We start from the raw sequence: 18,370 nt of genomic DNA, 5'->3' as shown, positions 1-18,370 counted from the left end.
AGCTCCTTATCGAAGTACTGAACATGCTTGCGTCAATCGCCCAGCAGCTCAACCTTGGACCGTCACAATCAATTTCCGCCATCCTTTCAAGTCCAAGTCCGTGTTTCATCATCGGCCTCGCCGAGAAACAGCGTGGATCATGCACAGGTACGTTTATATTGTATCCATCTTTCTGCCTTGTATCCTATGCAAGAACATCCCTCTACCTGTCTTCAGTCGAACATCTTGCCCGGAAACTTGATCTCAATATGTCAACTCACGCGATTGAACGAAAGCCTGTTCCCTTGTCCTCGAGTGAGGTCCCTCCTCCACCACCAAAATTCGAGAAACGAGTTCATTTCGCAGCATGGACTGAGTCCGAAGGGGGTCCTTCGGCCATTCCTCCCACGATACCTCCAATAGGCATCATCAGCTCGCTCCGTTTACCATCTCCGGCCCCGCTTCAAAGACCACCAACTCCAACCGAGTACTTTGACATGCCGTATCCACCAAATACATTCGACCCCGAGAGTGACATGCTTCCCTTAAACATCCCCAGCACACCCCCTATCCCGCGCCCTGAGTCCGACCTTGCTTTTCGCACCGCACCATCAGAAATAGACGCCGAAGCCCGAGCACGAAATAAGCATATCTTTGCAGCGGCCACCAACCTCTCCAACGGTCTCACCCAACTCGAAGTCCGGCTAGGTGGCGTCGACCTTATCCCCGGTCTCCGCCAACAAGCATCCATTTCCCGCCTCGAATGCCAAGCCTTCTTCAACTTTCTTTCCCCAGCCGACAAGGAACAGTTTTTCGTCCAACAGATACCCATCTTTGCTGCTCGAGTACATGCTCTAGCTTCAAGAACGGAGGAGTGTAACTTGAGGATTCCGTGTGTGCAGGTACTTGATACTAGGATTGGTGTAGGCGGTGGGAAAGACGGGGAGGAACCGCCGAGTTGGAGGGATATGGCGCTGGGAGCGGGGATTCTGGCGTGGGTGAGGAGACGGAGGGGGGTTTATGCTCGTCCTGGGGGGGAGGGGAGGAGGGCGATGGAGGATGGGGTTGGTGGGAGGGTGAGGAGTGAGCAGGTGGCGCTTTGGGAGGATTTACCGGGGGGGTTGAAGGGGTTGGTGGAGAGGCCTGAGGGCTCGTCGAGTGAGTATGGAGATGGGGATGGGGATGGGGAAACAGGAGGGGAAGTTAATGGGGAAGGGAGACGAAACGGAATTGGGAGCAACATCAAGAAGCCAGGGTTCTTGACGTTGTGGCATGAGATGTTAAGACGGGATGATGTGGTTCTGAAGAAGAAGGAGGAGTTGGTGAAGATGATGAAAGATGGGAGGGAGAAAATGGAAAGGGGGAAGTGTAGATGGTGTGGGGAGAGAGATGCGGGACCTAATGGCAGTGGTAGACCTGGAGGGTGGTTGAGGAGATTGAGAGGGCGGTAGATGTTGTCTTGGGGTACGACAATACATTATTCTTGAGGAGAAGCTGGGTTGTGTTTGCGGGAAGCATGGCTCACGGGTTGGAAACCTGGGAAGACGACGGGAGAAAGAATGCTATTGTCTGTCTTGGTCTGAATAAGGCATGTGATGCATTGGCGATACTCTTTGTTCGATGAATAGAATAAATGGGTAAAGAAACAAAGGCTGTTTGTTTGGATGTTCTATTTCAGGGACGGCAGTGGGATGTATTGCGAACAATGAAGGTTCTGCTCCAGAACAACGTGTGTGCTTTGCTGTATCAACTGAACGTCGCAAAAGTCAAAAGCAATGATCCCTCCTCTGTTTTCCTTCCGGCATCCTTGGTTTTGAACGTGTTAGTTTTTTCTGTAAAGAGGAGTGCTCATTGAAAGCCGCACCAAAAGTTTACCATCAACCAAGATGTCCCGCCGATACCCCGAGAAAAAATACTACGACAACGACCGCGGTCTACCACCAAGACCGCCGCGCCCACAAAGAGACCAAAGGGACGACGACAACCGTAGGGAACGTGATTACCCGCCAGCGAGAAATTACCCGAATTCAAACTACAGCTCATCGTCGAGAAACCCACCAGACCGACGCAATCCTCCGCCGAGATCGGACTATGGCGGATCGAGAAACAACCGTCAAAGATCCAGGTCACCACCACCCTACCCGCGACGAAGTAACCAGATCATCAACAATCACCAGCCAGGCGGCTTAAGGTCTGGTCGGTTATCCCCACCACCAAGAGAAAGACAAAACGACAGGTCCACATCTGGCAGGAACTCCCCAGCTCCAAGTACAAGCAGTGGAAATCGGACTCCGGCACCGGCAAGGACAGCGCAGCCTTCTCGAGCGCCTTCTCGCGGTCCATCTAGGGCTCCATCTAGGGCTCCATCCCCAGTTCGAGCTCCGCCCCCTCCCACTAGAGCTCCAGCTCCAGCTCCCGCGCAAGCCACCAAACCCAAAGGCTTTCCAGCTCCAAAGACCAAGAATCCCCGAAACACATTCCATTTTCTCGAGCTCTCCCTCGTCCAAGACGCCATCATCCACGATTCGCACATCTTACAAGATCTCGGACAATGCATGGATGAATGTGAGCGAGAAGATCCCAACACGCCATGGGAGCAGCAGGAGAAGGGGAAGGAGTTCCTCAAGTGGTTTGAGGAGTATAGAAGTTCGGTGACGACGTTGAGGCCGGTTGTTCCGGGGGTGAGTTTTGGGAATCAGGTGGTGAGTACTTGAATTCTATCCCGTCAGTCAGAGAGATGGGTATGGGTGATGTTAATGGTGGGATGTGGGGAAGAAATGAGGGAAAGGGGGAAAATGGGGGTGAAAAGACGGGGAAAGAGAGGAGAAAAGGGTAAAGAAGGAAAGTAGGGAAAAGGGGGGGAAATGGGGTAAAGAACTGGAGGACAGAGGAAAAGTGGAAAAAAAATAAAAACTAAGGAGCAAACCAAAAAAAACAGATGCGCGACCACGCCCTACTAGCAATGAAAGACATGATTAAGAAGAAGTTAACGAGGAGGAAGTTGTTTACCGAGCTGTATCCACTACCATCAACGGAGAATGATAAGAAGGATACCAGCGATATCAAACCCAACTCGCAAAATCCAGAACCCAAACCCACCATCGACGTCTCCACAGACGTCATCTGCCTCCTCCGCCCACCCCCCTCCAAACGCTCGCAGTACATCACCTTTGCCCCTTACCACCTTTCCTCCTCTCCCACTCAACCATCCCCCTCCAACATCCTAATCACCACCTCCCCCGCCCTAACCAACCTATCAGGCTCCCACCCCTTCACCCTCTCCTCCGCCTTACCTGTTCTCCAAGGCCTCAAACGCGTCGCCTTCCTCTGGGACTCCGCCTCCCCTCCCAACGGCCCCGGTCCATTACCCGCCGACTTGGCATTCTTGTATCCAGATAACTTACCCAGTTTAGACACGATCTATATCCTCCATCCGGAGATTCGTCCAAGAAGCGAATGGTTTTGGGTGAGTCCTGAGTGTGATACGTTTATGGGAGGGGAAGGACAGGGGAGTGAGGCGTTGTTTGTTGAGGTGAGGGAGGGGGATGTTGAGGGAATAGGGACTGGGATGAGGACGGGAATGGGGATGGGGATGGGAAATAAGGGGGATTTAAAGGGAGGAAGTATGTGGGAGGTTTTGGGGGAGGAAAACAATGGGGGTGGGAAAAGGGATGTGTGGGGGAGGGGAGGAGGGGAGGAGGTCAAGGTTAGTGAGGGGGTGAGGGATGCGTTGAGGGAGGTTAAGGCTTTGGAGGGGTTGTATAATGCTGAGGGGGCAAAGGGGAAGGGAAGGAGGGTGAAAGTGAAGTTGATGGGGTGTATTCCTATTCGGACTTGAGAGGGGGCGTGGTGATGGGAGGATATGAGCTGGTGAATTGGAGTGGATGAGACAGGTGGGAAGGCGCGGGTGAACTTCAAGCGCTGGACCTAAAAGGAAGACAAAGTAGGTCCGCTGTTGAGGCAAAGTGACACCTAGAATATATGGTAGACGATTGAACAGGAATAAACGTCGCGATTTCTGTACCGAGAATGAAGGACACCTGGAGGGTATGGCGGCCAATGCCGACCGAGTATCACCAACAGCCGAAGAGGGTGTAAACCATGCATTGTCCTGAATTTGAACAAATTGGGAACGTTAATGACCAATGCTAAGGATTATCCCACGCTGGTTGTCCATGAATCTGGGGATTGGGGTGTCCAATCAGGGAGACTCAAGGCTGTCACTGTGACGGTGACTTGACCACGTCCATTCTCGGTACCATCCAAGGTTCTTGGGTGAGAAAAGAGGAAGCTGGTCATGGCGTTAAATGAATATTGAACATAGGCGGACGATGATTATATGAAGTTGTTCTCAGTAAGTTGACAGAACAAGTGACTACCGTCACCGACCTATATTCATTTGGCCAACTTGGGGGGTGGAGGCCCAAAGTCAAGTTGAAGGGAAGAAATATATAGTGGTCACGTTTGAGACGGAGAACGCGACAGGTAACGATTTCAGATTTGCGAGATCCGGAAAGTTGTTAATTATGGCCTCAAAGCGTTCAATCGTCCAAATGCCGGAGCTAAATAATATTCGCGAGGTGCGGGGAATCGATCGGTAAAATAGTCTAAGGAAAGGTAAAATCGCTTTTGGAGAGCTGGTGATGGACGGGATTCGTTAATGGCTAATGCCGATTTACAAATAGAAATAAGTATTGAAGAAGCGAAAAGGAAAACGAAGAAAGTTGAGAAATAAGGGACGATTTAGCGATATATATTAATAGTTATATATATATTAGAAGTTATTAAAAAATATATATAAAATTAGTAATAAACCCTAATAATAATACTTTTCTTAAGAAATTACTATTAAACTATAATATAATATTAATAAATATAGTAGTTTAATAAGGCCTAATTACTTAGCTTTAGCTATAATTTTAATTTCGTATTTTTACAATTTAAATAATAATATTTAACTATAGCTATTAATTCCCAGCCTTTCTAATAAGAGTAAAAGTCTCTAATATCCTAATAAAGGACTTTAATTATATTTTATCTTCTTGTTTAATAGCCTCTTATAGTAACGATTCACAGCGCCTGGAAATTGCGACTTCGCGCCTAGGAACCGCTAACAAATTTCGGTACTAATAACCACCTATCCTATTACTACCTTAACTGCAATAAAAAAGCCACCTCGGACACAAGACCATCCTTCAAGACTATGGGGCGCACCGGGGATAATTGTCTTTTTCAAGGGAATAAGGACCGCGAGAGGCATATCAGACCCTTAGGCGATTGGAGCGCTTCTCTCGAGGTTCGGTGTGATCATTCGGCTACCTGATTCAGATTTGCGGCCAGCTCTTCTTGCTTACCTATTCAGATCCGCATAACGATACTCATTTGAGACAACTCTATTAACCTCAAACTGCTGACTTCTCCATACCTTCAAAAACTTGACAGCCTCAGGGTCTGGACCGGAACATGCGGGGAAATGGCAGGGACCAAGATCCAAGCTCGCCAAGATGAACCATCGGCTCCGAGTGACCGAGTTACCGAAAATGGCATCCAACATCAACGGAACAAGGCTCGCCGGCAACGGAACTAAGCCCACCGTCGTGACGTCCTGGACAATGGCCCGTACTTCCGAATTTTGCTACAACCGTCACCGGATATAAGCACGATTCTCTCGTAATAAACGTCTTCCAAAACCTTGGAAATCCCCTTATGTACCCGCATGTCGGGGTGTCACTCCGTCTCAAGACACCATCCACCGCCAAAATCTCCCTTGAATCATGCCCCGATCCCTGATCAACACAAGTTCAAGACCTCGACTTCGGTTCTTTCTTCCGCTCAAACGTGGCGAAATCCAAGGAGAGACGGCAATGCCGGTCTGGAGGTTGTATTCGGTGTTCTCAACCCGTCATTCCCAAGGCCCTGTATCTCCCGACAGACTTCACACAATTCATCGGTCGTGATATATATCATCAGTCATCCACCATGGCATCTATACACTTCACCACCCGGCTGCATCCATTCCATCGGTGTCATCTAAGCGTCATTACCTAGGCCTTCAGACAGACGCCCAAGATGGTTCACAAGCTCGCCTTTTTGACCGGCCTAACCGCCTCCCTCGTCTCCGCCCAACAAATCGGCACCCTCACCCCCGAATCCCACCCCAAACTGCCCACCAAGCGCTGCACCCTCTCCGGCGGGTGCCAAACCGTCTCAACCTCCATCGTCCTCGACGCCTTTCAACGTCCTCTGCACAAGATCGGTGACCCATCGACCGCTTGCACCGTCGGCGGTCCTCTCTGCCCCGACGCCGCCACCTGCGCAGCCAACTGCGCTCTCGAAGGCGTCGACTATGCTTCTTTGGGAGTCAAGACCGAAGGAGACGCCCTGACGCTGAACCAGTGGGTGTCTGACCCGTCGAACCCAGGACAATACAAGACGAGTTCGCCGCGTACTTATCTCGTTGCTGAGGACGGCAAGAACTATGAAGCTGTGAAGTTGCTGGGGAAGGAGATTTCCTTCGATGTGGACGTTAGTAACTTGCCTTGTGGCATGAACGGGGCGTTTTACTTGAGCGAGATGTTGATGGATGGTGGACGGGGGGAACTCAATGCTGCAGGAGCGGAGTATGGTACGGGGTATTGCGATGCGCAGTGTCCCAAGTTGGATTTTATCAATGGCGAGGTTTGTCTCCAATCCTGTCTTCCGTTCCTTCTACTTCTACCTGCGTGGGTAAGTGCTAACGCGGTTCCATTCCAGGCAAACATCAACAAAACCCACGGCGCGTGCTGCAACGAAATGGACATCTTCGAAGCCAACGCCCGCGCAAAGTCCTTCACCCCGCACCCCTGCTCCATTGAGCGCGTCTACAAGTGCACGGGAGACACCGAGTGCGGCCAGTCCCAGGGCGTCTGCGACCAGTGGGGATGCACTTACAACGAATACCAGAAGGGAGTCCACGATTTCTACGGCCTTGCTCCTCCTGCCAAAACCATCGACACCACCCAGAAATTCACCGTCACCACACAATTCCTGACTGACAATGGCCGCGAAGACGGCGTGTTGGTGGAGATCCGCCGATTGTGGTATCAGAATGGAAAACTGATCAAGAACGCGGCAATCACCGTAGACGGGAAATCGACGGATTCAGTTAGTACGCAGTTCTGCGAAAAGACTTCTTCGTGGACGATGCAGCGCGGGGGACTCAAGACCATGGGCGAGGCGATGGGAAGGGGCATGGTGCTGATCTTTAGTATCTGGGCGGATGAGAGCGGTTTCATGAATTGGTTGGATGCCGGGGACAGTGGACCGTGTAGTGCGACCGAGGGCGATCCGAAGCTGATTTTGCAGAAGAAGCCGGATGCGCGGGTGACATTTTCGAATATCAAGTGGGGAGAGATGGGTAGCACGTATGCTTCTGCGGGGAAGTATGGTGTTAGACGGGTTGCGAAGGGGTTGAGTGCTTGAACTGAAAGAAAACTTGGTGGGTGGTGTGGTTGTTGTTTGTTGTGTAAAAGGATGTATATAAGGTTTCTTGGATACAAATCGCATTGGAGAAGAAGCTTCTGTTCGTGGGCATAAAATTAGTAGCAATTCAAAAAGATGTCTCCGGGATCAGAACTCTAAATAGACACTCGATTACATTGCGCGGATGTAAGTTTTTGACGACAGAAGGAGCGGGACTGAAGCAAAGTTTGTTGGGGGAGGATTTCAGAGGGGGGAAGCTGACAAGGTTGGAGATTGTCTGGTCGAGCAATCTGTGAGTGTCATGAAGCATTGTGCGATAAAAATATCCACTTCCTGAGCAATGACCTCTCAATGTCTTCGGTATTGCTACTCAGCTGCCGCGACCAATTCCCCGACAAAATCCCATCTCCCGAAATTCTCAGCATCATTCTTGGTCCGTTTCTTCCCATTGTCCAATCTTCCCAATTGCCGAGCTTCACTCGACCAAAAGCCTAAACCACACTCAACCCCATCCATTCCACCCCTTTCTTCTTCCAGTGCCTCACCGCCTATAATGCCCCGTAAAATCATACCTAACCGCCATCATCCCCAACAACACGTCCCTCACCCCCTTTTCATCCCCCTTCACCTCTCTCAACGCCCCCAAAAACTCATCCTTTTCCAACGCAAGCTGCCCACTCACCCTCCTAAAGTTCTCCTGACTCACCGGGTCAATAATCGTCTTCCACTTCTCCATCCTCTTCTCACTATACAGCTCCAACATCTCCTCCTCATCCGCCTTGTCATCCCAGATCCCCGCCAGACAATCATACAGCCCGCCTACATCGACGAACCCGCCTGTTATACCCAGGCCGCCCCACGGGTTGCACAGGTGGGCAGCGTCTGCTACTAGGAGCACACGGCCAACGCGGAAGGAGGGCGCGCAGCGTTGGTGCATCCGGTACGGAGAGAGGGTGAGGAGTTGGTATTGGTCTGGGGTGGGCGAGCCGGGGAGGATGGATTGGAATTTGAAGGGTTGGCGGGAGAGGTATTGGGCGTGGGTGAGGTTGGGGACTTCGGCGTAGGTGATGCGGTAGAGGGCGGGGTGGGAGGGGGTGGAGGGGGAGATGCGGGCTGCCATCTGTGTTTATTTCCAGAGGTGGAAGAGGTTAGTGATGAGAGGGAGATGGAGGGAGTGATGGGGGAAGACGCACGAAAAAGTTATCGGGGTCGATGATGAAGTTGGCGTCGGACCAGCCGAATTTGTCAAAGTCGTAGTATGTCTGTTCACGTATGTTAGTAATTGCTATGTTGGCCTTCTTTATTTACATCTCGAACTGTCTGCACTCCTTCCATCTATTCTTTCTGAGCAACGGGTTTGAAACTCACATTCGTAGCAATAATCGTCCGATCCCACGTAAACCCCGGAAACTCATCCCCAAATAATCCCTTTCTAACCGCACTATTCGCTCCATCCGCGCCCACCACGATACATCCCTCCCCACCAAACCTCTTCCTCTCCTTGACTTCACCATCCTCCCCCGTAACCTCAACCTCAACCCAAGCCCCCTTTTCCTCCCCCTTTTCCTCCCCTTTTGCCTCTCCCTTCCCTTCTTCCCCATCCTTTCCCCCATCCCTATTCCCTGAAGAAAGTCCCGTATGCCCAACCCCCACAACCCTATGCCTCCAGCACACCTCCACCCCCCGTTCCACACACTCCTCAAGCATCACCTCCAACAAATCTTGCAAGACAAGACAATGCGTCCTCATATCTTCTCCTTTTTCTCCTTCTCCTTCTCCTTCTCCTTCTCCTTTTCCTTTTCCTTTTCCTTTCCCTTTTTTAGCAGTTCCTCCACCCAACCCCCACACCCCCTCCGGAACTCCCTCCAGCCCATCTAGCGAAACACCCCTCAACCCACTGGACTCAAACCCGCCCACTTCTTCAAAAGTCCTTGGCTTCCTCCACGTCATGGTCGACAGGACAAATCCACGATCACGGATCTTGTCAATGATGCCTGCGCGAATGAGGTCGGGAATGCATGCTGTGCCGTAGTGGGCGGCGCGCGGGCGGGAATCGAGTTGGTGGGAGGCTTCGAGGATGGTTACGGGGATACCGCCGCCGCCGCCGGGTGATCCGAAGGGGGAGGAAGGGGAACGCCCGTGGCGGGAGAGGAGCAGGGCAAGGAGAAGGCCGGAGGGGCCGGCGCCTATTATGTAGATCTTGATGTCTGTTAGATAAGATAAGTAGGTAGGTAGATATGTAAGGGGGTTGGGAGTGGTAGACTTGCTTTGTTGAAGGGACGGGGTTGTTGGTTTTCTGTCATTGTGGTCTGGTGGTTGCTTGCTTTGTGAAAGGTAGTGAATCTATCTTGGGTTATTTAGAGTGACAAGAAGGAGTTCAAGGTCCCGACCATCTGGGAATCCAATCGTTGTTATATCATCCCTCCCACCGACATTTCTAGACCATCTTTCCCCGCACCCGCGGGTCCCGGAAGCCATTCACGAGATCGGACGGAGGGGTGGCATCACATCTTGGACCACTCACAGCGCTTGCTATTTTGGCTTTGCGGGGAAGTCTGGGGCTGCTCAAGTCTACTATAGGTCGATGGTTGTTGATCGTCTTGCTAGCTTCGGTAGCTTCTTCTGTCTGCCGTCACGGTGTTTGACTCGGATTTTAGACCTCATGGCGATCATAATTGCTGGGCTTTGGCATGCCGAAGTTTGGGGGTTCGGATTCCGGGTGGGTGCAGGGAGAGGGGCCGTTGGCAATGATGATGATTTGGGACGAATTCCGCAACGATGTTGGGATAGAGTCAATGACGACAACAACAACAACAACATTATCACCATCCAATGCCCATAAGATGCAAATCTGTAGTCGAACTGACCATAATCAAGTGGAAGGCGTCGATGATTGGGCAAAGTGGAAGAGGGAACCAAGAAGAGTGTTGACACTGACTCGATCCTAACCGATTTCTTCGCTGTCACTACTCACTAGTATACCAAGTAAAGTATTGAAGTGCACGCACGTCGGTACAAGAGCAAAAAGAAAGAAATGGAAAAGAATTGCGAGCGGGAAAACCACTCATAGAGGTAATCTCGCACCGATGATAGAAAAGGAAGGAGCAGATAGCGGGACGGCGTCGAGGGAAGAAGGAAAGTGTAGAATACCTACCTATCCGTCATATACCACCACTCTCCTCGGGCTTGGCGTCCTGCTTGGCGCCCGTCCGATTAATCCACTTTCCACCGGACCCGGATCCGGACTTCAGAGGCCGCGGTCCCTTTCCCTTAATCCCGGGCCATTCCGTGACAGTGTGACAGCTGTTGAACCAACCATGCGGAAGTAATCACGATGAACGACGTAGTAGTAGTTAAAGTGTTAATTATTGCTTGAGAGAGAGAGACAGAGAGAGAGAGAACTCGGGACAAGGAGGACAAACAAAGTCCGACTTATATATGTACACTACAGGGTACAAGCCATTGGTTAATCGTATCCACTTGTGCCAAAAGAGAATGCCAAGAACTGGTGATGGCTTCAACCACAACAACAACAATAACTGACAAGTCAAGTCAACACTGGTCCTAGATCTAATCACTTCGGCGCACGCCATTTTCCAGTTGCCGTAACAAATCAACCCAGTCGAGCAAACACCTGGACACACCCGACCACTTTTTAACTTTTTGACATTTTGACATTTTGACTCAGCTGGGAAGACTACCTAAGTAGAGGTAGTAAAGAAGGGGGCGGGATTCCATCGCTGACTGTCCTCACTGGAGGTCAGGACGGGGAGGAGTCAGGGACTACTATACCTCTAGTCAAGGAGACGCGACTTACCTAGGTACCTACCTCTGCCTCTTTAAGTCCTTGATTTTCCTCTGGGTTTTCGGAACGGATTGGACCGGAGGTTAGATGAGGCTGTTAATACCTACCTATCTACCTTTGCGGACATTGCGGATTGCTCCTCCGAAAAATTGCCACTAAATACCATATACAGCACACACCTGAATCCTCCAACTCAGACAATACAGACATCGATGTGACCGCTGAAAAAATTATTTATATTTTACCGAAGAGACAGTTGAGTCCAGAAACCGATTCCATACCACAGATATATGAATCTTTCAATTTGATCTGTCGTGAACTGATGGTAATAGTCCGTCAATTCAAGTAAAATGACGTATAAATGTTCCACTTCATTCCTAGCAGGTCTGGTATCCATGCATGTATCTTCCTTCCTTGCCTCCTAGGTAGCCTCGGATTTCTCGTCCATCCCATCGCTTCCCATCCCTTCTTCTTTCAGTCGTCCCTTGGTATTCCTCCAATGTCAATTCCATAATGCCCATCTATCCATCCATCCATCCATCAACCCATATAATAGACGTACACGAAATTTATGTCATGAGACGTGCGTTGGCTCCAGCTTCAGCTTTTCTTGCCGCCTTTTCCATAAACGAGGAACGCAAAGAACTTTTGTGTGTGTGTGTGTGTGTGTGTGTGTGTGTGACTGTTGTGTGCAACCAGGTCTGCTGTTCCAGTTCGGGTATTACTGTATCCAGAACTCAAAGAAACGAAGAGAAAAGAAAAAGAACAAAAGAAACCAAGAAAAAAATCCCAAGCAAATCCCGCTTTGACAGCACTTCTTTCGTGTAGACAAGTGTCATACTTTGGACCCCATCTTCTTGAAATCCCCATCCGAGTCGGTAACCAGCTCGGTAATGCTCTCACAGCTTGCACCATGCAACTGCGAGTGATCATCATCATGCGTACACTTGGTCCCTATCGACGACCCGTCGTGGCCGTGGTCCATTGTCGTCTTGGTAGACTCGTGGAATGTAGGTTTGCTCTTGCTGGCAAGACTCTTGTTCATGGCGGTGCTGGCGCTGGCTGACACGGGCTCGAGCTCGTACTTGTTGGTTGTCCCGAGGATGCTGGGGAGCAGCTTGCGGAACAGCAGTCGTAAGCTGGGAAGGCAGGGGGTGATGACACCGACATCGATTTCGACGCCAGACCAAATGCAAAGATCGGCAATGTCCCCTGTTATTTTATGTGTTAGTAGTGATTCATCCGACGTGCTTGGGTAATCCGGGTGTAGTTGTGGTGGAACGTACTGGTTGGGTTCTCGGCCTTTGCGAAATGGGGAATGGTCTTGAGTCGGATCAAACTGATGATCATGACACTGCGCACAACAAAGTTAGTAACCTGTACAATAAAAAGCAGACGGTTCTGTAGTAACTTACGAAGCACCAACGCTGAACATCACACAGCCCATAACCTTCTTCTTCCAGTGGAGATTGAGAGCAAACAACTGAGGGAACGGCAAGACAAGCAACCAAATATCAAAGGCGATACCCGTACCCGCAGCGGACCAGACAAGTGCCTGCACGTTTCCACAGTGACCTTGGCTCTCTCCCGACCAAGACAACCAAAAATTATTGATGGGGGTGCATTGAAAAATGACGGCGCACAAGAAGCTGAAGTTGTAGACGACGTTGAAGGCCATGGTGTAGGTAAGAATGCGGCTGACCTTGTTGTCCTTGGGAAATACGCGGAGGTAGAAGAGAATGATGGAGGCCCGGACAAAAAAGCGGGAGACCGTGTACAGCAACATGTTGGCGTAGAATAACTGTAACGCTCGCTGTTAGTGATACATCCGAGGCAAAAGTACACCAAAAGAGCCGAGCTTAGACCTACCCTCAAGATTGTAGTGACGTCGTCAAACTTGACATACCAAATATCAAGTCCGTAGCCATGGTCGATCGATCTGAAGTTGAGAGAGCTGAAACCAATGCAACCGCAAAAGGCGAAAAGGTTGCACAAATCATCCCACCAGAAATAAGCCCTGGTCAACACACGGGCAAGCACCCGCAGAACGACCGCGAATAGGGCAAGGCCGAGGAACACGGCAAGGACGGGAACGATGGTGGTGTTCTTCCTGATGGGCTCGTGGCAGAGGTGGGAGGTGATGTTCTTGGCGGCTTCGAGGGAGGGTTAGCTTCACTCCAGCAGTTGATTCATTGGAGGTGCTCACTAAGAGATTCCTTGATAGTGCAAGCCCCATGGATACACGCGGCCGAAAGGTCGTTGATTTCCTGACTGTGACACACACAGTCGGCCAGGTTGGGGTTTAACAGAGTGCCGCATGTCCCTACGGTGGTGACGGTGTTGACGAGGCAATTGAGCTATATGGAAAAGACACTGTTCAGCTTGTGATTCTCGCCACGCATGTCGATGTGGGCTCGGTGAAGTTGGGTTTCGACGGTTGGATGACCAGATATAGTATAGTCGAAGTGGGTGACTAGGTATGTTGGTGCTTGGTGCTCATGGCGTTGGTGTCGGTATTCTTACAGCGCAATGTGGCAAGCTCCCCAAGGCCTCCGTGAGATTGACTGGTGGCGCCTCGATGACTTGTTCGGCAGAGGCGACATTGGTGAAGAACAAGAATAGGCACAGGCCAAGAATGGCAACTGTGGTTCGGATGGATCCCATGATTAGGATGGCCCTCTACTGACACATGCTCTAACCCTTTGGTGTTTTTGGTAGTTTCGGCCACACAGTCGTCGACGTCGTTCTCGGGATGAAGATATTCGGAAACCCGGACACAGGCCGGATTTTTGATATTCGAGCGGAGTATATGAACGGCGTTTTGGCGTATGGATCAGATAACGAACGACGGAGTTGAAGACACAGACAGCACACCTAAACCTGAAAGAAGAGCAAGAAGGCGAGACTGTGGGACCTCTTAGGGACAGAGGAGCCACAGGATTAAAGATGTTCTCGACTCTGCCCCAGAACCAAGCAGCCTTTCAAGGACGGACGGGGGGTCGCCCCCAGAGAGGAGACTCTACCGATTAGAGCCCCATTGTCCCAGGGGTGTTCTGCAGGAGGCAGGGTTGGTTTGAGGACCTTGTCTTTGACCTTGTCGAGAATTCCCCAAAGAGCTACGCGATTGTAGTGTATAGGGAGCCATGTCTGCGGTATTATACATAGTAACAGGGGAATGGGCCGTAGTGGTGTTACTTAAAATGTGGGACATTGGTGGAGTCTGTTTTGTATGCCGATCAGCGTAGGCTCTCATTGAGGTCGTCTTCTTCAGTTGATTTAGCCACCATACCGTCGCAACGAAAGACACCTACCGTCTTTGGATACCTAGAAACCGTTTTCCCCTGAGGCTCATTGCAGGACCTGCCGGATGTAGGGTCGGACTCGGTTACCGGCAGTCAAAGCGCAAAGGTCTGGCCGACTGTTGATTGTTGACAGTTCATGTCGAGTTTGTTTTGGCGATGATGTCTGTAATCGCCAGGGGGATCATCTGCTTGCCTTGGTCCACCGCAAAAAAGGCGACCAAACATGTTTGTCTGAGGGAAGATGGCGGATGCTGACTCGCATTATCGCGACCCGCATGGTTGTGGATTCTGTAAAGAAGGTGGACTGTGTTTCCCAATGTGGGATGGTCTAGTTGGCGCAGGCAGGATGAATGGGGGAAGCGTGAATGTCGAAACGACTCGAAAATGTGGGACGAGACCGAGATTCACCATCTTTGGTGTTTTTCCCGCCAAGCACGTGGGCAGCTGCGAAGCAATCCAGCTGCCAAAGGCACAATTGACTGGCCGGTCAGGACTGCCAAGGACTGACAGGGAGTGCCAGATTGGTCAGCGATGCCCTTTCCTCTTTTTGATGGTGCCCCTCTTGCCCCACATACCGCTAGCTCAACCCCTCAAGCGATTGGCGAACGGAGATTGCTGTACACTAGCGACCTCTTCATCGGTACGTACCTTTTTTTTTTCCCCTTCTTCATTTCTTGCGTTGGTGTCTGCGCATTTTCACATTCTACTTTTTGGCGGTTTTCGAAGATGCTGATGATCACATGTCATCGAACGCCGGGACGGGCCTCGGTGGAGATTTTTATTTTCCGTAACCACCACCACGACCACCAGAAGCAGGAACAGGACAATGATGCAAGGTACAGTTGAGAAATCATTGGTGTGCCTGAATGACCATCCCGTTTGTTGTCTGCCGTCTGGCATGTGCCGATGTGTGTGCACGAAAAGGGCAACACAGGCGAACGGACAATCCAGACCTTAATCTCAACCGCAGCGTCGGATGCAACAGAACACTTGGAGGTCGCAAAAAGAGGTCTCAGACCCTTCTTCTGTTTTACCAGCAGTTTGGTTTCGCCGTTCATTTTCCATTCAACTGCCGTCGTCCATCAATTCCCATCTTGGTCTGTGCTACAATGATCATCCTCGTTCCCCGTCGTCAATCTGTACCGAATCATAACAGCGGACTTTCACACGCCCATAAGATCGTCTGTTCAATGACAGGACGCTAAAAACCTTTGACGCCAAGTATCCGCAACTAGGGTGAGCCACGTTCCTTCACCTTTTTTCCTTCCCGCAAACGTCGTGATGGATCCTCCACCATGGCATGACATCCCAACTCGTGGTTTTGGGGATTGTGAGCCCTAACTGAAGCCTCCATGAACCAGGCCCTCATTCCTCCATAATTACAAGTACGACACTGCGACGCTATAGCACAGAGCACTATACCTAGATCCATTGGCAGTCGTGATTGCACATTATCTCGAGCTATCTTGTAGCAATTTCCATATCATCAGGCATTTGCTACGTAGCTGAGGACTGTCTCCGTGTTAGGCATGTGGTACCGTCAAAGCCTCCCCCCTATGAGACTGTCATTGAGGAACAATTGGCATAACGTCCGCGTTATACAGGTGACTTCCCAACTATGTATCGAGGGCTTCCAAAACCACTGCGACGTTGATTTGAAAGACGACCCTTCAGTTTCTTTGCTTTTTGGCAACTTGAAACCCCGGTCACCTCCCGTCCGACCGTTGTGCCATCCCGTTGCAGCCACCCACTCTCTCTCTCTCTCTCTCTCTCCCACACCACCTCCCACGCAACTTGGCCTTGTGTGACGTTCCACTTCCATGCATGTACCAGAAGAGGAAACACTTTCGTCGGCAAACCAGGTCCCCGGGAAAGGTCTGGCCTGGGTATCCTTCATTTGGTCGCCGACTTGACGTCCCAAACGCAACGCTGTTATAACCGGGGCGAACCCCTCGTGCTTCCGCGTGCACTTTACTGTATCCTTCATAGGCTTCACCGGCAATTAATGCAATATGGCAGGTGGCCGAATGAAACGCTTACATGCCCAATGGGTATACCTGGGTAAATTGTACATTCCCGTCCCTAGTACGTAATGGTTTTTCTGCCAAGAGGGGTGTACGGCGACCATTTTTAGGCGAATTCATGGCACTAACATCCATCCCTTCTTGAAATTGGTGCGCTGTTTTGCTAGTACGTTTCCTCCCATCACTGAGCAGGCCGCAGCAAGGAACTGAGCTGCAGTACATACACTACGTACTGCACATGTATCATACATGTCACACTCGCCTACCTCTACGGATAGAGTGTCTCATCAGTAATTGAACGGCTGCCAGGAAGTTTGTGGGCTTTTCAACGGACGGAAGCAAAAGACGAACAAGGGATACTACAGTGAAGGGTCTTCGAAATTGCTTCAAATTCTTACTACCTCTAGTTTTGTTTCTCTATTTTGCTATACCCAAAACTCTACACTAGGTCCCGTTATCAGCCTCTCTTGCAAATACTATGAAACCCTTCTCTCATCTCGTTACCGAATTTTTCTTCCCACCTCCAAATAGCGCTTTTACGGGGTCGGTAAGCCCTAGACATTAGCCGACAACAACAAGCGACGATTAGCCCGAGTACCTGGGGTAATATAAGGGAAAACTCTGCTCAAGTCACAAACAGGCTAATGCGCGGCTACATACATAGGGAAGAGGTAGGTAGGTAGGTATTCTCGGTTGTGTTCGGTTCACGGTTGCGATATCCCACAAGTACCGCGTCATGTACCATTTTCTCGGACTTTCAGCGTATCAGAAGCCACGACTAAAGAAGCTCAATGACCGCCGCCAACGAGTCCAACCGAACGGAAACTCGGAAGTTTTTTTGCTCGGCTCCAAGCTTTCGCTTCCGCGCCTCCAATTGGAATTCGGTGTTCGTCCGTGCCATTACCGTTGCCGTTACCAGAGAAAGCAAAGCCAAGGTACCAACACCGGCTTTTGGTCTCCCCAAAACATGGTAGCGAGTATAACTCGTCACCGTGATGCAAGATGCAAATACCGAACCGAAACTTTGGTACCATAAGAAAAGGACAAAAGGAGTTGCAGTTATCCATCATCCAAGCTTTCATAATCTTCTTCTACACGACTCACGTGCGTGCTACATACTCACCTTTCCGGAGTTCCGGAGTTTCTGAACAACTACACTTAACGTGACCAAGAAATTGCAATTGTTCAATTTCAGTCAGCGAGGAAAACCATACAACACAGGTACCTAGGTAATTCTCGCCAGGCCAGGCGCAAAATATGCAGTATGTACTGTAAAAGGTAATCCCAAGCGACCCGCCTTGTCCACGCGACAACAAGCTTCCCTTCCCTTTCCACTGTTCGGTCGATCTTCCGCCGCTTGAATGCTAGCTAGGTAGTTTTGCTCATCGCTCGGTACACTACACTACACTACATTAGTGCCAGGCACGCACTCGCGCTCAGTGGTTGGACTGCCCCCCTCGCTGGTACCCACAAACCCTCTCAAGATTTTCTACGCTTAATCCTCACCATGGATGGACCCTTTATTACAAGCAAGAAAAGAGGGAGGAGGATTGACAAGTCTAGTCTACTTGGTAGCACGAGGCAAAGTGGATGTTTCGTTCGACATAGTGGACAGAGGAAAACATGGATGAATTTCTGCGCGATGCGACGATGTTGGTTGGTCGGTATGCCGATCCGCGAGATACATACCCCGACCACCCCAGGGAATTTCATACCTATCCTCCAGATTTCCCAGTCCCTTGTTGAGCCGAATCAATCCCGGGGGGGNGGGGGGGGAGGGANAACGAACTAACGTACGA

The 18,370-nt window shown here is 50.5% G+C and overlaps 6 protein-coding genes across 6 annotated transcripts; 4 read left to right on the top strand and 2 right to left on the bottom strand.

Annotated features, from left to right (window-relative positions):
• Positions 1–248: 248 nt before the first annotated feature.
• NEUTE1DRAFT_141144 (uncharacterized protein) lies at positions 249–1,430 on the top strand (the record flags this gene model as incomplete). The annotated part of the gene is made up of 1 exon (XM_009856473.1): positions 249–1,430. One exon carries the CDS (start codon positions 249–251, stop codon positions 1,428–1,430), a length of 1,182 nt encoding a protein of 393 aa, XP_009854775.1.
• Positions 1,431–1,791: 361 nt separating this feature from the next.
• NEUTE1DRAFT_124997 (uncharacterized protein) lies at positions 1,792–3,817 on the top strand (the record flags this gene model as incomplete). The annotated part of the gene is made up of 2 exons (XM_009856472.1): positions 1,792–2,660; positions 2,918–3,817. The coding sequence occupies 2 exons, from the start codon at positions 1,866–1,868 to the stop codon at positions 3,815–3,817; spliced, it is 1,695 nt and encodes a 564-aa protein (XP_009854774.1).
• A 1,314-nt stretch (positions 3,818–5,131) lies between these two features.
• Positions 5,132–5,636, top strand: NEUTE1DRAFT_49266 (uncharacterized protein; the record flags this gene model as incomplete). The annotated part of the gene is made up of 2 exons (XM_009855555.1): positions 5,132–5,204; positions 5,422–5,636. Coding segments are annotated over 2 exons (288 nt in total), but the record flags the coding sequence as incomplete, so codon positions are not given.
• A 412-nt stretch (positions 5,637–6,048) lies between these two features.
• Positions 6,049–7,440, top strand: NEUTE1DRAFT_113301 (endoglucanase EG-1 precursor; the record flags this gene model as incomplete). The annotated part of the gene is made up of 2 exons (XM_009856471.1): positions 6,049–6,657; positions 6,733–7,440. The coding sequence occupies 2 exons, from the start codon at positions 6,049–6,051 to the stop codon at positions 7,438–7,440; spliced, it is 1,317 nt and encodes a 438-aa protein (XP_009854773.1).
• Positions 7,441–7,981: 541 nt separating this feature from the next.
• On the bottom strand, positions 7,982–9,627 carry NEUTE1DRAFT_50014 (uncharacterized protein; the record flags this gene model as incomplete). Its single annotated transcript, XM_009855593.1, has 5 exons — positions 7,982–8,560; positions 8,634–8,702; positions 8,809–9,006; positions 9,088–9,206; positions 9,327–9,627. Coding segments are annotated over 5 exons (1,266 nt in total), but the record flags the coding sequence as incomplete, so codon positions are not given.
• A 2,257-nt stretch (positions 9,628–11,884) lies between these two features.
• On the bottom strand, positions 11,885–13,928 carry NEUTE1DRAFT_69824 (uncharacterized protein; the record flags this gene model as incomplete). The annotated part of the gene is made up of 6 exons (XM_009856470.1): positions 11,885–12,457; positions 12,532–12,599; positions 12,661–13,046; positions 13,115–13,398; positions 13,452–13,602; positions 13,769–13,928. 6 exons carry the CDS (start codon positions 13,907–13,909, stop codon positions 12,081–12,083), a joined length of 1,407 nt encoding a protein of 468 aa, XP_009854772.1.
• Positions 13,929–18,370: the final 4,442 nt, after the last annotated feature.

This window comes from Neurospora tetrasperma (genome assembly GCF_000213175.1).
Source record: "Neurospora tetrasperma FGSC 2508 unplaced genomic scaffold NEUTE1scaffold_6, whole genome shotgun sequence".
Taxonomy (NCBI): Eukaryota; Fungi; Ascomycota; class Sordariomycetes; order Sordariales; family Sordariaceae; genus Neurospora; species Neurospora tetrasperma.
This window is presented reverse-complemented; position numbering and strand designations above follow the sequence as displayed.